Source organism: Anopheles aquasalis, chromosome X, assembly GCF_943734665.1.
Source record: "Anopheles aquasalis chromosome X, idAnoAquaMG_Q_19, whole genome shotgun sequence".
NCBI classification, from domain to species: domain Eukaryota; kingdom Metazoa; phylum Arthropoda; class Insecta; order Diptera; family Culicidae; genus Anopheles; species Anopheles aquasalis.
The window spans coordinates 142501-162500 of record NC_064876.1 but is presented as its reverse complement, the minus strand read 5'-3'; the positions used below and the strand labels follow the sequence as shown (position 1 = coordinate 162500).

Genomic DNA, 20000 nt, shown 5'->3' with positions numbered 1-20000 from the left:
TCGCTTCTGTGCAAGTGCGCGGAGGGCGAGCACGTTTGTTTTTTCGTTCTGCCTGTGAGTTGGTGGTTTCCTTCCTGCCCACGTTCTGGTTTCATCCAAAAGAACAGTTCTCCAGCTCGAGCAATTCTTAACCATATTCCCAATGAGATCCGGGGACGATGAACATAAGCTCAGATATTTCTCGTACTTTTTTTTTGCAACTTTTACATATTCCACCCCGAGTCTAATATTTTTGGTGGAAAATACTTACTGCTCGGATTCGGATGTTCTGCATGTGAGTTGGAGTTCGCTTTTCGTTCCCTCTGGAAGCTAAAAAGGCTTTTCTTAATCTTATTGCAGGGAATCTTGCAGCGGCGTGACTTAAAGAAGAAAATCTATCGTTAATGCAACATATTCATGCATAATCATGAAACTCATTACTTGCCAGAGCGGATCCCGATAGTTTCCTTTCGAGACAGCCGGATCTCAGCCACAGATTTCTGTGCTCTCTGTAGTCGATAGTGAGTCGGTAGATTGGTTTCCCCAGCGTAGTAAAAGGATTTCGAATCCCTTTTCCTTGTTTGCGCTCCGTCTTGTTGTAGATCTTTGCGCGCTGCGGTTGGTTGCGGTTCTCCAAGCCTTTTGCACTTTACGGGTTTAATTTTCCAATGAGAACGGCGACGGGAGTGCCGTTTGTTCTTATCACGCAGGAAAAAAAGTAAGTTTCCAAACTTTTAAGAATTATTCACTGTTTTACAGCGAATTCTGCACTCGGAACAGGTATGTTCCCAAAAACCAAAACAATGAAGAAGAACAACAACACAAGGAAGGCTGCATCTTTTCCACAATGAATTTTTTGCTGCATGGGAATTTTCGGAAAAAAATAAGAAATGTAGTTTAACCGGAAACGGCTTTTGCGGATTCGGTGCGTCGGTAGATTGCGCTCGGAATCGCACCCACGGTTCCACTCCGACTCCGCCTGCAAAAAATCGGAGTCGATTCCGATTCCGAGCCCGAGTCGACTCTGACCCAGATCGATTCCGGGAATTTCCGGGGGGAAGTTCGGCGCAGCAGTGACCGTTCGCCGTAGATGGCAATTGTTTTGTTTTAGATTCCGCTTTCGTTTTCGGTTTTGCCGCCTACCTGCTCCCTCACTCCCTTGGCTGTTGTTTAGTAGTCCCAAGGTCAGGTAAACGTTGATCTTGACCTTGATCTTGTTGTTTGAACAAGTACAGAAAGACGCCATCGACCTCGCTGGTGTACTTTTTCGCACATGATCAAGGTCAGCCTACCCACAGGATTGGCCGCTTCACGCAGGTATCGATCCCCGAGTCGATTCCGGGAATTGAGTTCAATTGAGACTTGTGGGGGGAAACTATGGCGCAGCAGTGACTGTTCTTCTACTTTGCTATAGCCATTCGCCATTTGATTTATTGACCGTGAAAATTGTGAGCTATTTGCTGCAATGCAATGCACGTCGAGTAGTTTACAGAAACCTAGAACGGAAACAGGCCGTTGCACAACCAACAACAATATTTTTTTTAACAATAGAAGTTGCCTTACTCAATGGGAAAATACAAAGCAACAGGTGAACAAGCAAATCCCAACAATTCGATGTTTCGATCAGATTCTTGATTTATTCATTCCAAACATAAGAAGGAAACGCAGCTAGCAATGGCGCTAGAGTGCACCCATATTGAATACTACCGCTGTCGCTCAAAACGCACAATAACTTAGTTCTCTTGTCTAACATTTTTGGTGAGTACAGGCGGGGGGGGGGGGGGGGGGGGGTAGGTTAGAGGGGTGAGGAAGTTAGTGGAGGGAAAGTTATGCGGCTGCTCACAAGTCCCTGTTGGATCAATGAATCGATTTCCAGTCAGCTCTATGGCAGCGGCTGGATGGAAAAGGATACGAATTTCCTTCACGAACCGATCGGAAATCACAAAGCACAAGGCACGTGCTGTTGCCAATTTATCGTTATTGAATTAGTTAATTTACTGTGTTTGTGTGGTAAGATGGGCGTGCGACTACCGCTTTTAAGGTTCCGGTTGATTTGGTTCCGAGTATTTTATGTTTGTAAATAATATAAAATAAATTAATTGCTTGTAGCCTAACCGGATGAGTAAGTTTGTCGACCTATCTTTCGTGATGTTTTGGGGTTGTTTTTCTTCAGACAGCCACTGTTGTCTTTTATCCACAAAGCTAATCGATATTGCCTCATAATTCGCTGGTAGCCTTTCGGGTGTTATACCGGCCAAACGACAGCGATAACACCTTTTCTTAGTTAACAATCATCATGTGCTTTCCCCCTTTTGCTACTACATTACTCACATTCTATTGCCAGTGGCATCTCCCTTTCAAACAATACCTTTGTCTTCGCTAAAGCTTCCTGTTCCTTTGTCGCGATAGTTTTTTTTTAGTATCTATACGTAATCCTAGCTCGTACAAGTTAAGAATAAATAAACAAGAAACTATCAAACCTTGTTCGTTATCTCGCTCAGCTTATGTTTTCTTTTTATATATAAATCTCAATTTCGTTTACATATTGTTCTCGGTATGTCTCTCAGGTGTACAACTTTGCCCTGTTTCCCTACAGAATGTTTGAACATTAGGCAGCGATCGCAAAACTAAATACATTAACGTAGAGTGTGCATCGTTGCATACGTTCCGAAAAATAAACCCCGTGCTATTGTGAAATCAGAACAATTAATTGAGTTGGTACTTCAATATGAAGAATTCTACGGCGGATTTTTATCGAGAGCTCGCAATTGCATATGGTGTATTGTTTCCTGATGAAGAGAAATTTAAATGTGGAAATTACGTTGAAAATTATTTAAATTTCGAAATCTCTCACTTAAACTCTCACTTAAAAAACAATCTTTTTTTTAAGAAATGTATAAGAACAAGAGGTAAACTAATAGGACAGGAGAAAAAATATTTCCACTAAATGTGTTGATCTATCAAATTGGTTTGTTGGAGTTCGAGACAAAGTCAAAACGTATACGTTTAGTGTGCTACTTTAGCGTATAAGATGATGACATGGTAAAATTCAGCATGAAAACATAGTTAACATAAAATTTGTGTGCAACAAACCGCCGACCGACAACAGGTGAATGCGAAGTTGTACACCTGGTTCAACCAGGAGGTATATTCTAAATATATTTCACTCTCTGTGTAGTCATCGTTGTTCATATCTAGCTGTAACATAGCTTTGCACTAGATCTAGCTTTTTGTGTTCTACTGTAACTAGCCCTTACAGCCTTACTTTCAATACCTGATATGCCAGATAGGAAAGAAAGGAACTAGATTCTCATGCCCAGCACTTAACGTCTACCATCGTCTATTACTTTCGCTATTGAAAAGATTTAGGTTTGGTTTACATTTCCCTCTGCTGTACTGTGCATTATTGGTATGCTAGAGCCATTTGAGGCACATTCTTATCTGCTCCTCTTCAAAAGACTTTTCCTAGCGGTGTATGGTTTTTTAGTATTCATAGTTTTCGGTTAATTTGCATCGTTTTCGTTGCCGTTGGTGTTACCGAATTAAATACGCGTTTCACACGGCCGTCGGAAAGAATATTTAGACAAAAGCATTGTCCAGCCGCCGACCCGCATCTTCCCTTCTCTATCATCACGTTTGTTAACAATTTGCACAGCATCCAAACTCACGTATTGTATTCTAGGCACGCTCGTAAAACAGGACATAGGCACTGGAAGTCACCAAACTACGTTCTGTTGTTTCGCTGACGCTTAAATGAAATGAAATGACAGATGGCTCTAGCTCATTTACAATCCATGGAACCCCAAAATTACTTACAAGTTATCGTTGAACTCATTCCACTCTTTCGTAATGGGATGTTTACACACAGCAATGTAATGACCACCAGCAGTGGAACCTGTAATGAAGGGCAGCAGAATAATTGCATAAAAATATACGTAAACCGATAGAAAAGGTAGCCTTACCCATATGGTTAGAAATCCCGTATAGAGAATAATTAACTGGCCCCATATTGTCCTCGGAGGCGTATGGCTGAAGGTTGAGCTCTCTATCACCGGTTGGAAATTCTATTACGTTCGTTAGCTTGCTCCATCGGGTTTCCGAGAATCGCTTCAAATCTGTAGAAAAAATTGTAATCGAATTGATGTAGCGGAAAATTATGGCGCAAAGATAGGTTGCTGCCTCTCGTTTGATCAAAAATGGGACAGACATTCAAAGCAAAAGCAAAAGATAAAGCGTTTTGCCATGTTGCAAATATTGTTCAAAGGATACGGATCACGAGATATTTGGGGAATCGCTCGATTGTGAGACTCTTGGTGCACTTTCGTCTCGTGTTGCACTTGGAACAGGTCGGCTGATCAATACCATCCAGTATCTCTTCTTTGATGAACATTTCCAGACAGCTTTCCAATTTGCACCGTGAATTCGATGACGGTAGGGGCAGACTAAAATGAGAATGGTTCACGCAGTGAGTAAATGGAAGGCCCGAGAGGACTTAGGGTATACCTCAAATCCCAGAAAGGATCGAACATGGTGCTTTCGGTGCCACAGTAGGTGCACTTCAGAGTGCTGCGTAACTGCCCCACAAACAGGTCTTTAATCATGGAATTTTCTGCCTTCGAATACCAGTTCCACAGCAGATCCGCTTTAACACGATTACTGAAATAGAAAAAGTGACAAAGAGGGTAGGACAACATGTTTCGAATAAGTAAACAGCTTTCCAGTTCATCCTTCGCCCTCGGTGAAATTATTGCCATACTTCATATCATCATCAATATCACCGAGCGGATCGCGCTTTACTGCTACATTCAAGGCTCCGTGCAGCGTGTCAAGAAAGAAACGCAAAAACTCCTGCGCATCCTGCTGGGCCGAACCAGAGTACATCCGGTGTTTGCTGGAGAAAGCGTACTTCAGCTCCGACGGGTTAACGCTGCGCTGCGTACCACTCCACATATCTTTGAGCAGCTTGGTGTATTCTAGCGAGGGAAAAGAAAATAATCTTCCCGTTACCTAGCTACGATACATATGAATGAACTGCATACCGGCCAAGATACGGTGATCCTTGTTCGCGCCTCGCTCGATCGATGACTGACTACGCAGAAAAGTCGTCAGCTCACGGGTATGACTGAGACACTGGATGATGGAGTTCATGAAGCAGGTATTGCCAATGTTCCACAGCCCACACAATCCTGGTGGATAGCGAAGAAAAGCAGGAGTCGCTAGTTCACCATTGCTCCCCCCCCCCCCCCCCCCCCCGCCCAAAACGAGGTCTTACCTTCCTTCCTACCGCGCACTGAATCCGTCACATCGTAATCCGTATCATAGCTCGACTTGTGAGGCCCTGATGATCCAGAGCCCGACGACGACACACGGTAGGCCGAATCATAGTCTTTACTGCTTCGATAGCTAGACGTCGAGGATAGCCCTTTCGTGCTGGTGCCTGTCCGAAGCTGCTGAATCATCCGATTGCAAAGGATCGGCAGTTGAATTGGTTCGAAGATAAAAACAAAACAGAGAGTTGATGGCTATAGATATCGTTTGTGTGCAAACAGGACCTACCAACAGCAGTGCACATCAATTTGAGAAGAGTTGAAGGAGGGGGGGGGGGGAGGTGATTTTTAAGCAATGCCCGAGAAGTTTGAATATTATTTCCATACATTCCTAAACATATTGTTGCCAGTGATTCTATGTTCTAAAGATGCGGAAAGATGTTGGCTTGCTAATTCCCAGAATTTATTCTATGATTTAAACATCCGGAAAAATTTGGCTTGTTGATTTCCCAGCAGATTTTACACGATACGAATCGCATTCTGGGCTTCCGGAATCAAACGCTCTAACTGTTGGAAAATTGAAACATCGTTTGCTATTACAGCAAGACTGTACGTGAGTCGGATGTATGTTGGTGTGAGTGTTGGGGTGTTTTTTGTGTTGTGAGAACGGATTCCTTTGAAACAAAAAAAAACTTGCCATTTAATATGGGAACCATGCTCTGCAACAAAATCGGCATGGTGAGCTCGCTCAAGGCCAATAATTTACGCCAGCAAGTGTGTTTAGAGATTTTATTAAGACAGGCAGTGCGCGTACGTTAGTAATCATAATTTGGTAGAACAACAAAAAAAACACACACACAACGTATATGTCCTGTTGTGGATCTGCTGCACTAGCTGGCTATGGGGTATACAACGGAATTGAAGGCAGCGGTGAGAGATACACAGTGAACAACGACAAGGCAACAATCAGCGAAAAAAGAAGGATTCGCAGGAGATACGCGACGAAACAGCTGGATGACGCACCGACGGCAGACAGCTAGTAACCGGTTGAGGCGGTCAGCCTTCCTTTTCTCGTAATATTAGCCATAGCGTGTGTTTATTAGTAAGAACTAGCGCCCTGGAGCAACCCGGCACAAACTCACTTCTCAATTGCGCAGAGAAATTGAATTGATTGTCTCTCTCGGCTACCGAAAGGATATCAAGGCGTGGTGTAACGGCTAAGCGGCTCAAGAGCATTGACAGGGTTGCGTTCTCAAGGGATCCACTATTTGCTACCCTTTCTTGTTGAAACACCTTCTTACAATTCCAATTATCCCTTCGCAATCCCAATCGCAATGCAACAAATCCACGCGAATCAGTGAAGAAGGAAGTGTAAAGAAAGATCGAGAGAAAGAGAAGGGAAAGAGAAGGGGAGGGGGGGGGGGATGTTGGGCAGGAGAGAGAGAAACGGCGAACAGAGTTCTACTTACATAGTTCACTCTGCCGTCTTCGTTCGCTTTTAGTTTATCATTCCCAGCCAGGTCTTCGTGCGCGTTTAGCGAACGTGCACTGTCTACGGGTGCATTGCCGGTGGCCCCGTTGTGGCTCTCAATTCCGTTGCTGCTGCTGCTGCTGCTGCTACTATTTTCAATCGGCTCACTGTACCCATTATTATTGTTATTGATGGTGTTGTTACTGTTCGAACCACGCCGTATGCCGGTAGACTGTAGGCAAAGAGGCCCGTTACTAGCCCGTCTACTATGGCTATCGCTGACGCCATTGCTGTTCGCATGACTGTTATTGTTGTTCTGTTGGTTACCCTCCTCCTCTTCTTCGTGCCGGAAGCTCAGGCTGTTGCTGCTACTGCATGTACTACCGTTGTTGCTACTACTGTTGCCCGACGAACCTCCCGCACTGGTACCGGTGGCGGTTGTTGTGGTTCCTGTTCCGTTCCGGCTTGCAATGACGACCACGTTCGATACGGTGGTGGTAATGGGTTCACTGAGTGCACTGATGCGAGTACTGCTACTGCTGCTGCTGTTGCTGGTTGCCCGAGGCTTGATGCGAATCGTAGCCGTTACGTGGTAGTCGCCATCCTTGGCACCTGTCGCATCACTCCCTGTGCTCTCGCCAGCCCGTCGTAGGTCGTCGGTCGTCGCCGAGACCGTGGCTAGGGCGGCCGGTTTTAGCGAGCGTCCTGGGACCACCACCGACGCACTGCTCTCGCTGGCGCTGCCGGAGCCTCCGTTGCTCACGGTAGTGATCGTCGCAGTCGTTGCCACGACCGACGGAGCCGTCGTCGAGGAACGAGACGATGCCGCTGGGCGTAGCTTGATCGTCGCCTGCGTAAACGATTCCTCCATGTTCACCGTAATGTTTAGGGATTTCATCGTGCGAATGGTGTTCATGTCGTTCGATGCCGTATTAGTATGATCGGTGTTGTTGTTGTAAGAATTTTTGAAGTGATTGTTCCACCCAAAGGTTTGGTAATGATCGTGTTGGTTTGTAAGGTTATTGATCAGATCGTGGAGGGGGGAAGGAGATGATATAGAGGAGGTTGTGCCAGTTACAAAGGTGCGGGATTGATCAATAGTAGTTGTAGTGGTGGTGGTGGTGGTGGTGGTGTTGGAAAAGGGATCGGTCCAGAGGGATGAGCCCGCCGGGGAAGAGAAGGAAGAATCGAGAGAATTACTAGCGGATGTCGCACCGGCCGGTGACAGTGCTGTTACCCCCCCAGATCGGGCTCGGGACACTTGTCGCAGTACCGATGGTGGTGTATACCGTGTATACCGTGTTGGTGGTGAGGATGTGAGCATGGATGCTGCAGAGGGTTGCAAAATGGAGCTGGTGGTGGTGCTACGGTATGGTAGGATTGTTTCTAGCAACCTGTCAACCGGTTCGTGTAGTGTACTTGATTGGACTCGGTTTGCCACCGATGTGAAGACAGTAGTAATGGTGGTGGTGTTTATGGGACTGCACACTGATGAGGATGAAGCTACTAGACGCAGCAGGGGATTGGCACCACTGCTTCGGTCAATAGTAGAGCCGTCTGCGATCGCCGGACCCGGCCCCAATGTGGCATAGGTTGAGGTGTTGGTATTGTAGTTGGTTGTTGTTGTTCCAGTGATGTGCACAATCGTTGTTGACGCAAACGGACGATTCATAGATGAGGACGATGAAGACGACAGTAGTGGTGGTGGCCATGATTTGAAAAGAGAATTATCAGTAGAGGTTTTTTGAGTGGCTGTCGTAGATGTTGTTTCTGTTCTAGCTGCTGTAGCTGCTTTTACTGCTGCTGCTGCTGCTGCTGCTGCTGCTGCTGCTGCTGTTGCTGCTGCTGCTGCTGCTGCTGCTGCTGATGATGATGATGATGATGGGGTAACGAAAGCAGGTTCCGCAGGCATGGTGCTACTGCTGCTGATGGTATTCGTGTTATTGGTAGCGGTGTTTGTGTTCCCGCTGCCAAGGATTCCATTGGTAATCAATGGACCCATGCGGTTCAGCGTCTCTAACTGTGCTGACTGATATCCTGACGCGCCACCGCGCAGTAGCACTACCGAATAATAATTGGGATGATACTGATGGCATGGTTTGGGCTTAAGCAATGATGCGGGTGCCATCAGTGACAGAGGAGTAACCGTCGTGGTGGCAAATGTTCCCTGTCTTTGCGGTTCCAGTGGCTTTGGCACAGTGGGTGAGTGCCAGTGTGGAGCTGCTCCTGGAAGAGCAATTTCATTGTATCGGTTGCTACCGCCGCTCAGAAGCCACTGCTGGCCACTAGAATAACGTTGCTGGTGATGATGATGATGATCGTGATGATGATAAACGACTTGATGAGTGGAGGAAGAGGAGAAGTTTTGGTGTTGCTTATGATGATGATGAAGATGATGGTATCGGAGACACTCGTGCGAGCTCTGAAGCTCTGGCGATTGGAGCGGTAGCGGTGGTGGGTGCTGTGACTGTTCCTCCACTGGCTGCCCGTTGCCACGTATCGGTGGCACCCCATGCGCCTCCGAAGCTGGCGTAGCTGGCCTTTGCGTTACCGGTCTTGGTGAGCGGTTTCGGTTCTTGCGATTGGCTATCTCTGCCGCGCTGCGGCTTAGCTCGCGCTTCACCAACTCGCACTCTTGTTGAAGAAAGTGGTGCTTGTGGTGTTGGCTGATGAAACCGTACGATGGTTTGGTGCGTCTGTCAGCAACACCAGTGGCCACGTCGTCGGTGTCTGTGCCTGAGGCTGCTGTGTGCGCAGTGGTCGTATCGGTTCCCACCAGTACCTCGCCACTCGTGCCACTCGCCACTGCGAGCGGCTGATGTTCAGGGTAAACCGAGACCGCAGATACCGAGACACCTAACAGCTGCATACCTGGCACTGTAAACCGTGCCATCAAGGAACGGAGAGGTTTATCCCTACCTCTCGATCCGGAATCTAGACGACGATCGACGGTCCGCGTTCAAATCCCTCCCAAAAAGGCACTCCGCTAGCCAGCGGCAGGCGGCGCTAGAGGTGTGGCAGCGTTTGGTAGTAGTAGTAGTAATAGTAGTAGTAACAGTAGTGGTCATGGTAATAGTGATAATAAGCACGCGAAAGGACGAGTTGGCTGGCAGGCTCGGCTAAGCATAGATCCCTAGCAGCAGGTACTCACACGTGTACCCCCCGACACACACACAGACACACACACACACTCATGCGCGCGCTTATAATGGAAAGGACGCGCCAGTCTAGAAAGCGCGCATACGTATCATTACCGTATACGTAGTTGAACAAAGTGACAGCATGAATAATGATTATGGTGCTGGTGAGGAAGGTGCTGTGCTGAGCTGTAGTGAATGATTGATGACTAGCGTCTATATCTGTGTAATCTTTGCTTCGCTTCGCTACCGATCCGTTTGCGTGTAGCATGTTGGTCGGTGTTCTAGTGGATTCAACTCCCATTACTCGCGGCCTGATACATCCTTAATAAAAAAGTGGTTGGATGTGACGGATCCGATGGAGGATACTAGCTCACAACATCTAGACAGCGTACTAGCCTTCAACTAGCCTCGCCTAGCGATGGTAACAACAGTAGTTGTGGTAGCAGTAGTAGTATTAATAACGGATGTGGCAGAGCGTTAGGCAGATGCTATGAAAAGCATGGTATTTTAATATTGTGTCATGGGTAAGGGAGGGAATGATGGTGCGCAACACGCCAAACGTATGGAATATGAAGAGAGAGAGAGAGAGACAGAGGGGGGGGGGGGGGGAAAAAGGATACCGGCGCGAAACGGGATGAGTCCGTTGCAATCCATACACGTGTAGTCTCTCCCGTAGCCCGTAGTGCGAATGGATGGAAGAAGACGCATTGGAGGCTTGCTTGCGCGGTTTTGATTGTGGCTGGTGGCTTATGACCCGATTGTATTCCAGGGTGTGTGGGTGATAAATGGTGAATAGGTGATAGAAGCGATATAGACCAGTCAGCGGCCGTTAATTGCATCCCAAGACTGCTGTTTGTAGATGTTGGCGCATGAAGCATTCAGCTAGCATGCAATGGTTCCACAGAAGTCGGCAGTTGCGGAGGTGGTGAGGAGGCAGATATAAAAATGGCCAAGTGTGTGCTATCGTACCCTACCCTACCCAACGATTTTATCCTTAGCGATATAATACAGAAAGGACGGTTGGAAGGGATGACGGTTTTGACGGGAATAAGGAAAGGAACTGTTTACCTTGCTACCGCTGCTGTTATCTAGCGACGAGACGACCGGTGAGGAGCCGCGCAGGGAGGCAAGCGTGGAAGAGGTGGAACTGCTACCGATTTCGCTCCCGGACGTCGCACGGGACACGATGCTCGGGGCGGGCTTGAAGGTGGACAGGCTGTACCGCTGATACAGCTCAGCACCGCACAGCGCCGAGTTACGCAAGTTCGAGACGTAGTTGCTACCGCCGGGGCTGTTACTGCTACCACTAGCGCTCGTACTACCACCTGCCGTAAAGAGCGGGCGGGATAGGAGCAGATAGAGAGAGAGAGAGGGGAGGGGAAGAAGAGAGCGAGAGAGCAAAGGTAGAACGATTTGTCAGAGGCTGCTAGGGTTCGGGTAACTTTGGGATGCTTGGGACGATCCTTACGTGTATAGGAGTGGTCGCGGTTCAACGACGAGCTGCCGTACCCTCCGTAGGTGGACGAATATCGATTCGATCTACTGAGACTGCTGGTGCCGATGCCGCTGGTGGTGGTGGTGGTAGTGGTGGTGGTGGTGGTGCTGCTGCTGCTGCTGCTGTTGCTGCTGCTGCTACTACTGTTGCTGATCGTATTTTTGTTGCTCGCAGAGGCGCTGTTGCTGATGGAGTCCTCGTAACTGGTTGGTGCTACGGATATGCCACTGTTGGACAGTGCCGCCGCTCCCTGCTGATGGCTGGTGGTTGGTTGTGCCACTCGGTACGTGCTGCCAGTGTTGCGATCCTCGGCGCGGCTCAGATAGGCACAGGGTGAAAAGGTTGGCACCAAATCATAGCGGTACGAGCTCTTCCGATAGTGAAGACCGCTGCCGTAACCACTGCCGCCTCCGCCACCGACGCTGCTGCTGCTGGAGCTGTAACTACTGAGCCCACCGCTGGACAGCGAAGGATAGTACTTCCGGTCAGAGTAGCTGGACTTTGGGTACCGGCTGGAGGTGATATAACTACTGCCACTAGACGAGTACGCTGATATTACTGGCATATTAGATGCCGTTCGATCAACTACTTCGAATCGCTACGGTTTTCCGTATCTGCAATTATACAACGGGAGGATTTTGTTAGGTTGCGCTGAACCCTACTTCAGTGGATATCGGATGATCCCCTCTCCTCCCCTCTTCCCCTTTCCAAAAAAAAATATATACCCCCAAATCCATCCTAGTGGCGATAACCTCCTTGCCGGAGGTTCAGGGCACGCAGACAAGTCATCGCGGCTTAACATTTCATCGACTCTGAAGCGACACAGGGCGAGCGAACGAGCGAGTACATTGGCATGATTCACACACCCGTCTTGTTGTTGGCTGTGTTCTCGCGGACACCAAACCTATGCGAGGCAGGTTGGTTAAAATAAATGCCATTGTCACCGTTTGGGGCTGGCGGGACCGTACAACGGCCACTTGCCAACTATGTGCGGCTAGGTAGTCCTCTGAGCGAGCTGTAATGAATTACGAGGGTGTATGAACGCGAGGTCGCGACGACCAGAAGACCATTCGCCCCCCCCCCCCCCCCTCTCCCTATCCTTGGTGAACCATACTCTTTTTCATCGTCTCGCTGTTCGTGTTCCTCTCCTTGCATCCTAGTGCGTACGTGTGTGCGCCACGATTTTGTTCTTTTTTCGACCGCGATCGAACCATGGTGTGGATTCGTTATGTGGGCCAATTTTAAAAATAGTCACAACAGCAGCAGCGCGTAAGCAGTAGCAGCTGCTGCTACGTCAGAAAGCACTCGTGAGTGAACGATCGGGTGGAGGGGAGGGAGTGGGAAGTGTGGGGCCACACCTTGCCATCATTTTGCACCTTCAGCGGCCCCTGGTCGCATGCGTGTCTTCGCTATGCTGCTCACTGCTCGCGATCCGGCAGCCCTGCAGCGAACGTTAAGCGAATTCCGAACGCTAAACGAATGTCTTGCTGCCGCTGCTGCTTCACTTCTGTCGGTCAATCGGTATCCTCGGGGGGATGGTTTCAATCTAACTAACTGGCTAACTGGAGCTCCGGAACACCGTCGCATATGCAACGACATGACGCGGCGCGATGAGTCACGCATTTTGGCAGGTGGTTGACATCTTTGCCTCCGTTGTCCCAGCATACGCGATTCTTGCGTTCTAGCAGATCGAAAATAGTGCGGACGGTACAAGGGTCAGCCGGCCTCCCGGGGTGTGAGGTGGCATCGCATCGGTTTCATCGCAAATGTACCCTCCTTCCACGGCCATTTGTGCGAACCAAATGGTAGCACATGCTCTGGCCTTGATATGAGTCATCTCGGTGGTGGTTCGCGGCGTTGGGTTTATTACAGTTTGAAAAACGCCAGCAGCACCAGCAGAGAGAATTTTCGCCCGCCGCAACATTTCCAAGACCATAAACGATCTAACATGCCAGAAACTGGGGGATACCGATTCAAATCAAGTCCAGTGCGCGCCCGCGCTATTTGATGAGCGCGAATCTAAACGTGCCCGGGCCGCACCGGGACGACACGGACGGGGAATGCGCGTGCTGTGGGTGATGTCGGTCGTGGTTAGCACGCGTTGTCCGTGTGTTGAGGAGGAAGGGGTGGGAGGGGAGAATTCCGGATCAATATTTACTTCTAGCATCTCGCTTTGGTCGCACCACGCGCTGAACGCAGCTTTTCTGATTTGTTCTTTTCAGTTTGCTTTTGCTTTTTCGCGTCGCAAGTGATAATCAGCGCGAGACAACCATCCAAGCCAGGCCATGATGCTAGTTCCATTGCTTTTCTTGTCCCGTTTGGGCAGATGGGTTAGCGGTGGAAGTGCCAACCACACCAGCAAATCTCTACAAAACCATCGTCGTCGTCGTCGTCGTCGTCGTCGTCGTCGTCTGGCTGGCAAGCTATTGTCCCGTTCGGGATATAATATTTTTGCGGCATCCGAGTCCACACGCAATCGCCGTATTTATCGATTCCGTCACTGGGACCATCTCGTGCTCGCTTGGTTCGTCTGCTCTTTCGCGCGCCCTCAGTGTTACCGCAGATTGTTACTGGTGCGTACGTCATCGGGCAGGGAGGCTGGGTAGTGGCATTTGTCACACGTTCTGCAATGATGAGGTAATGCACTGTACAATCTGTGACTGGAACGAGTGCTTGGCTTGGTAGGAAGCGTTCGTAGCGAATAGACAGGGGTTTGGGCTGCTGCAACGTAGTAGACGCCAGTAGACGCGTTAATTCTAAACGTTAGTAGACGCGTGTGGGTGTGTGTATCCACACCAGCTGGCGTTTAGTCAGCGGCAGTGGTCATCGCCATTCAATCACAAGCTACCCTCCCACACCTCTCTGTCATCGAATATTGCTCTCTCGGTATCATCTCGGCCATACCAAAGGTGGTTCCATTCGCGTGTTTCCGTTTGTTTACACAGCCACACTCACAATCATTGGAAACCTTGATCATTAGACGTGACGAGCCAAAGAGAGCGGCAGCAGGGTAGACCGCGCGCTGAAGCATATAAAAAAGGTATCCAAGGTGACACGGGCGGAAAAGTCAAGAAAACTCGCACCTCTCTTCCCACTCCACAATCTTGAAACAACGCGCCATCTGCGCGATATGGTACTATATGCTGGCGATATCGCTGGTTAGCTGTGGCAGATGCTGGGACAGCAGGGCAGCGGGCAGCCGTTGGAGATGCTGCTCCGCTTCATTCGCCACACGTGTGGACAACAGGCAAGCATCGTATGACACCACGGTCAAAAGTAACTAGCCGTTCGTGACCAACGATCGATTAGTGGAGCCCTTCGATAAAAGCACTAAATCTTGTGTTTCCTATTTGCTTCAAAGTATGGCTTATGCAGAGTTACCTCTATTGTTGCCACTACCGTGTTGTTGTCGCATCGCGACGCGATCGATGGGCACCGGCGAGATTGCCCGAACCAAAAACGCATTACAAGCAGCAGCGGCGATTGGTTTGAATCAGTCGATGTACCTCGGTGACCTTGGCCGATGGTGAGGATAGGGAGAGCGCGATGCGCGAATCACACGACAAGTCGTCAACTCAAAGCACTAGGGCACTTGTGACCGAAGCAGCTGTGTTCCGGCAAACATAGTGCGCGCACGAAGATTGCCGAGGGTGGCCAACCGCGCTTAGTACGCTCGCGTTGATGTTCGCCTTCGTTCACGGTTAGCGCGCAATAGTAATAATACTGTGTCTCGCGCGGACGCGAACACTGTGTGTGGTCGCGACGAGGCAAAGACACAGCACAACCACGTAAATGGCACGAAATGAATTCAAAATGAAAAAGCGGTGTGCTGTGCACGGTGCCGCATGGTTCACGCGCGGTCAGCGGTACGTTTTTCCACTCCGGAAATCAAGCAGTGAAAGCGGAGCTACAGGTCGCACCGCATCTTGCCCGATCTAGACAAGCCGATCAGAGGAATGTGCGGGTGGGGAGGGAAGGGGGCGGAGGTCAAAGTGACTGGCACAGGCTGACGATCTGGCATCGACCAAACATGGACACCACCACTCGTGATCTCTGGTTGCGCTACTCAGCCTTCAATTCTCCCAGTCTCGGGTGTGCTCGGGTTATGGTCGCTACCGCTACTACTACGGGAAACGAATGGAAAACTAGTTCATTATCGATTCAACAATCAATTTCCCCTCGATCCCCCGTTTCCACTCGATCCCCCGTTTCCACTCGATCCCCCTAATGTCACCATTGCTGCTCCTGCCGCTCCTGCTGCTGTTATTACAATTTAGCTGTTATTGTTGTTGTTTTTTCTGTTTGCTTTTGTTTTACTTCTGGCAAGTATTATTAGGGGCTCCTAACTATCCTGTCACCATTAGATGAGATGTATGCGTGTATGAGTGTGGCGAAGGCATAAGGGCGAGACACTGACAGCTACCCCGTAGGTAGCAGTGGCCTGGCCATGAAAAGTTGGAAAAGCAGTAAAGAGGTTTCCTTTCCTTTTCTCTTAGTCTTTCAGTTTCAATTGCATGCAACCAGACTAGACGGGGAAAGGGTTGGGAGGATGATTAAACAAATATTTTTGATCGCCGCCACCGTCGTTGGCCGAATCGTAGAGCGCATGTCGCAGATGGTGGCGTCGCCAGGACGAACGATGAACTGGGAAGGAGAGCGATCCACGGCCACCCCGATCCTATCAGCGCAACAATGCGGCCCCTCCCCTTAAAGGCTCCTTGTGAGTTTAAGTCTTCCTTCCCGACATCCCCACCTATTATGTGGGACATTTGCTCTAGCGCTGTTGATCATCTAGCTTGAGCTGAACAGTGCGTGCAGTGCGCGCGCGCGCGCTCGCGCACTGATCTGAATGTGTCGGTGTCCTTGATGGCGTTCACGCTGCGGCTATACCAGGCTGCCACAATATAATACACCTTTACGCCGCTGTTTTCTGTAGTTCATCCAATCCTCTTCCCCGTAAAGAGTTTTACGGGCCGGGGGAGTCCCCGGCCGAACCTCCTTTCCGTGGCGTGGCCACGATGACACTATTTTTAGAGGAATGTTGGATACTTTTCCTCCACCGTCCGTCAACCTCCTTTTCATAACCTTTCACACCACATTGGGTTTTCTTCTTCGCGCGATTCTTGACTCTATTATCGAACCGCATTGAATTATATCACGAGTGTCACGCCGCACTGGGACGTAACGCGTACCACGGAGAAAGAACAGGCAGGCAGTGTAGGATTTGGCAGCCGCGTAGTGCCGCACACAAAACAGATCAACACGCTTGGCACATCGACAGGACAACCTTGCGTTGCGTGTGTTGCGGGGAAACAGGACTGGCTTGACGGATGGGGTGGTGGGCGTTTGGATGGGTGAGCAGGATGGGTGAGGCTGGCAGAACCTTGGCCTGGCTGCTCCCCAGTGCGTTGGTGGTAAGGGGACTGATAACCCGCGAAGGTTATAAACGCGAAAGGCCGTCCCAAACCCATTCCCTATGCCAATCATTCCCCCCCCCCTTGATCGAGCACACACCCAAACCCGACATCGTAATGGTGGTGCTTGGTTTTCTCGCCGCTAATTACAAGATGGCGGCTGGTCTAAACAGGACATCGAGCATTCCGAGCTTTCTTTCTTCGACCCACAGACGCATTGGCGTACTCTTCATTTTACGCGTTGCGCCATCCATGCTGCGCAGCCGCAACAAACTCACGCACCGCTAGCCGGTGGGTGGTAATGTTGTGGCATACACGCCTTGGTATGTGTGTGTGTGTGAGTGTGTGTGTTTGGGTGAGGGGCAATGAAGGATGTATAAACAGGATTCGTTTGAATGAAGGCAGAGAGTGTGGGTGTATGTTTGAGATAGAGAGAGAGAGAGAGAGAGAGAGATAGAGAAAGAGAGAGAGAGAGAGAGAGAGAGAGAGAGAGAGAGAGAGAGAGAGAGAGAGAGAGCAAGAGAATGCCGATTGATCAAGGACAACGAAACCTCCCTTATTCGCACGGGGCGGTAGGGGGAGGGAGTGTGAAAGTATTCCTTAGTTGATTGAGGTGTCGCGGTTCACTCGCAGACTGCCTGGTTGGTTGATTGTCATGTTCGTCTCTCTCTCTCCGCTCTCTCTGAGTATGCCTCGCAATCGTAACAAAATGTCTCATCATTGGAGATGCACATCGTTGCAAAATGGGAATATAACACCGTCTTGCGTACTTTAGGGTGGTGGATGTCCGGCGCGATACCGATGCTGAGTGGACGAGTGGGAGGGGCGTGATGCTGTAGTGGGGCTTGAATGGAAAGCGATAGTAGATGTAGAGAGAGGACTAATGCGCCCTGGCTACTTACCAGCTCGGTACAACAATGATGCTGATGATGGTAAGGCTGATGCGCACGGTTCCCGGCCAAGGGATCGTTGGGCGGACCGCTTTCACCGTTTCATTACGATGGTGGCGTTGATTGGAGTGGTCGAGGTGCAATGGAGAGGCGGTGATCGGTGTCTTTCGGCTTCGGTGCGGACAATTTTCCTTCCTTCTGCGCTTGCCATAAATCGACTCTCTCTCTCTCTCTCTTCCTAACGCTCCCTTGATTCGACCGTGGCTCACCGGGCACGGGGCTCACTGGCCCACGCGCGCTCGCGAACGCAGATAGACACACCGGCAGGCGAGCTGACAAACAGATTACCGATCGAGTCCTCTGCCTCGTGGTTCCCTTTTTTGGGAGGGTGAAGGTTGACAGACGAGTGCCCTAGTACAACAGTTACTGCGGGGAGGGGCCTAAGTGGAGAAAAGGAGGGCGTCTCTGACACCGACCCGTGGTCGTGTCCGGTGTTACACAAAAAGAAGAAGCCCGTGAAGACACTCCGTTCGGATTCTCATGAGTCGCTCACGACGTCATTGCTGCCCTTGTACCGGTGTCTCGCGCACTGCGACCATAACGATCATAAACCAACGGCAGCCACGCACGCACATACACACGCGACACCCACACACACGATATGCTTTTTCACTTTTCCACAGCCGCCACCGGACCATCAAAACACGATAGTGGCAGTCGTCGAGCCCCCGTACTCTTACTAAACTGGACGATCGTCCTCTGTCCCTGCGGATGGGGTGCTCCGGTTGGATCCGTCCCCTCTGGGTTTCTGGATATATTTGATGTTACGTATTAGTTCAGCGCGGTTAAACGCACGCGACACACAGCAACAACGTGATGGCAAACGATGTGGTACGAAACGGGGAACGAACGAAACCGAACCAGCGAACGAACGAGAAAAAAAGGAGGAAAACGAAAACGGGGCCTCCTTCCCGTTTGTAGCCCCGCCGCCGGGAGATGGAAAACACGGCGCAGGAAGGGCTACAGAGGGATGAGGGAGGTTTCCTGCCGTATTTTTCCGCGCCAGGACCGAACGGGCCTTTGCAGCGTCGACTAGGCTGTGTGTAGCGAGGTGCGAGCGGAACGAGCGAGCCAATCGAAGCGGCAGCAGTTCCGTCGTTGGCCACTCGCAGTAAAAGTGCGCGACACTGGGCAAATCCCCCGTGGCCAATAGGTGACTGACTGGCTGACTGACTGACCGACCGGAGCGAGTGGGGCCTACTCTGCTCTCTACTAAATATCACGAGCGCATGTGCACCGTGTGGTGTGCGCATCGCATCTTGCCATCATCGGCATCGTAGGAAGAGGAGGAGGGGGGGGGCGATGCTGCCTGCAGATTTACTCCAGGCATGTGTATTTTTCTCGGTGGTTTCGTGGGTGAGCTCGTGACGGAAAGAAGGAATCTGTAGCAGTGTGGTTGTGAGGATTATAATATTGAGCGCGTTTTGAATATTCAAATTATTCCCGCCGCATCCCTCATGCATTTCTGGTCTAGGACTGTTGTTGTTGTTTCTCTGTCCATCTGACGTTTCGAATGTCAATTCGCCTTGGTATTTGCACACAAAGCTTCCACCCAAAGTGTGTTAAGGAAACTCTATTGTTTCCTTACTACACTTTGCTTCCACCAACCAATTAACGGTTTAAAAACGCGAATCCATGCACCGGAGGTGCATCCATGCACTAGGGTGATTTTTTATGACTATCTAAGACATTTAAGTGATAGAGAAAGGAGTTATTACATATCTTGCAATAACTAATTTGTTGCCACATGCTACAAGCCTATTTTACTGTGAAAATTAATAGCGCCCGATGCTATGCAATTTACTTACTTACAACGTTCCATAATTGTCATAAGATTTTTACCTAGCGTTTGGAAAATAATTAAGATTTTGGGTTAATTATAGTGCATCCATTATTGTCTTATTTTGGGAATATTTGTTTATCTTTTTTTTTCCACATCCGTCTCCTTTGTTTGTTTGTATCGCACCATACCAACTGCCTATTTGTTGAAATTTTCACATGGGCTTCACACGTTCAATAAAAAACAAGACGTCAATTAAATGTTTAATTTTATTCAGCATCTACAAAATTCATCAATAAAATACGGTAAATAATTTAAATCGCCGGAACGCCGTTTTCTGCCGAGGCAAATCCAGACCAGCTCTTTTGTTGCTTGGGTACAGACCAAAACAAACGAAAATCAGCTGTCAAGTGTTCCGCGGATTCACTATCAAATCCACAGTACTACGATCTAACGCAATCCTCATTCACCATTCCAGACCATCCGAATTGTGTATTTCGTGGG

General features: G+C 49.4%; 3 protein-coding genes across 7 annotated transcripts in view; 1 reads left to right on the top strand and 2 right to left on the bottom strand.

Annotated features, from left to right (window-relative positions):
- The window catches only part of LOC126581708 (mediator of RNA polymerase II transcription subunit 8-like), a 2104-nt gene extending 1308 nt beyond the window's left edge, over positions 1-796 (bottom strand). The window contains exons 1-3 of the mRNA XM_050245560.1: positions 421-796; positions 251-359; positions 1-126 (exon numbers count right to left, since the gene is read on the bottom strand). The exon at positions 1-126 is cut by the window's left edge and continues 382 nt beyond it. The gene's annotated coding sequence lies outside the window, so the exon portion shown is untranslated. The remainder of the gene's footprint in view (positions 127-250; positions 360-420) is intronic.
- Positions 595-20000, top strand: part of LOC126581613 (maestro heat-like repeat-containing protein family member 1) — a 25779-nt gene continuing 6373 nt past the window's right edge. Inside the window, exons 1-2 of the mRNA XM_050245404.1 lie at positions 595-697; positions 19975-20000. The exon at positions 19975-20000 is cut by the window's right edge and continues 367 nt beyond it. The gene's annotated coding sequence lies outside the window, so the exon portion shown is untranslated. The remainder of the gene's footprint in view (positions 698-19974) is intronic.
- On the bottom strand, positions 1597-18873 carry LOC126581616 (ubiquitin carboxyl-terminal hydrolase Usp2-like). 5 transcript variants are annotated; one of them, XM_050245428.1, is made up of 12 exons: positions 17669-18873; positions 11326-11966; positions 10926-11182; positions 6716-7567; positions 5252-5429; positions 5019-5165; positions 4736-4952; positions 4483-4635; positions 4249-4421; positions 3942-4094; positions 3796-3874; positions 1597-3727 (listed from the first exon to the last, which is right to left on the bottom strand). In XM_050245428.1, exons 2-12 carry the CDS (start codon positions 11915-11917, stop codon positions 3658-3660), a joined length of 2871 nt encoding a protein of 956 aa, XP_050101385.1. In that variant the 5' UTR covers positions 11918-11966; positions 17669-18873; the 3' UTR covers positions 1597-3657. The 5 variants fall into 5 exon arrangements, with proteins under 5 accessions (XP_050101385.1, XP_050101395.1, XP_050101403.1 ...); XM_050245438.1 differs by lacking the exon at positions 6716-7567; XM_050245446.1 differs by lacking the exon at positions 6716-7567 and having other exon boundaries at positions 5252-5426.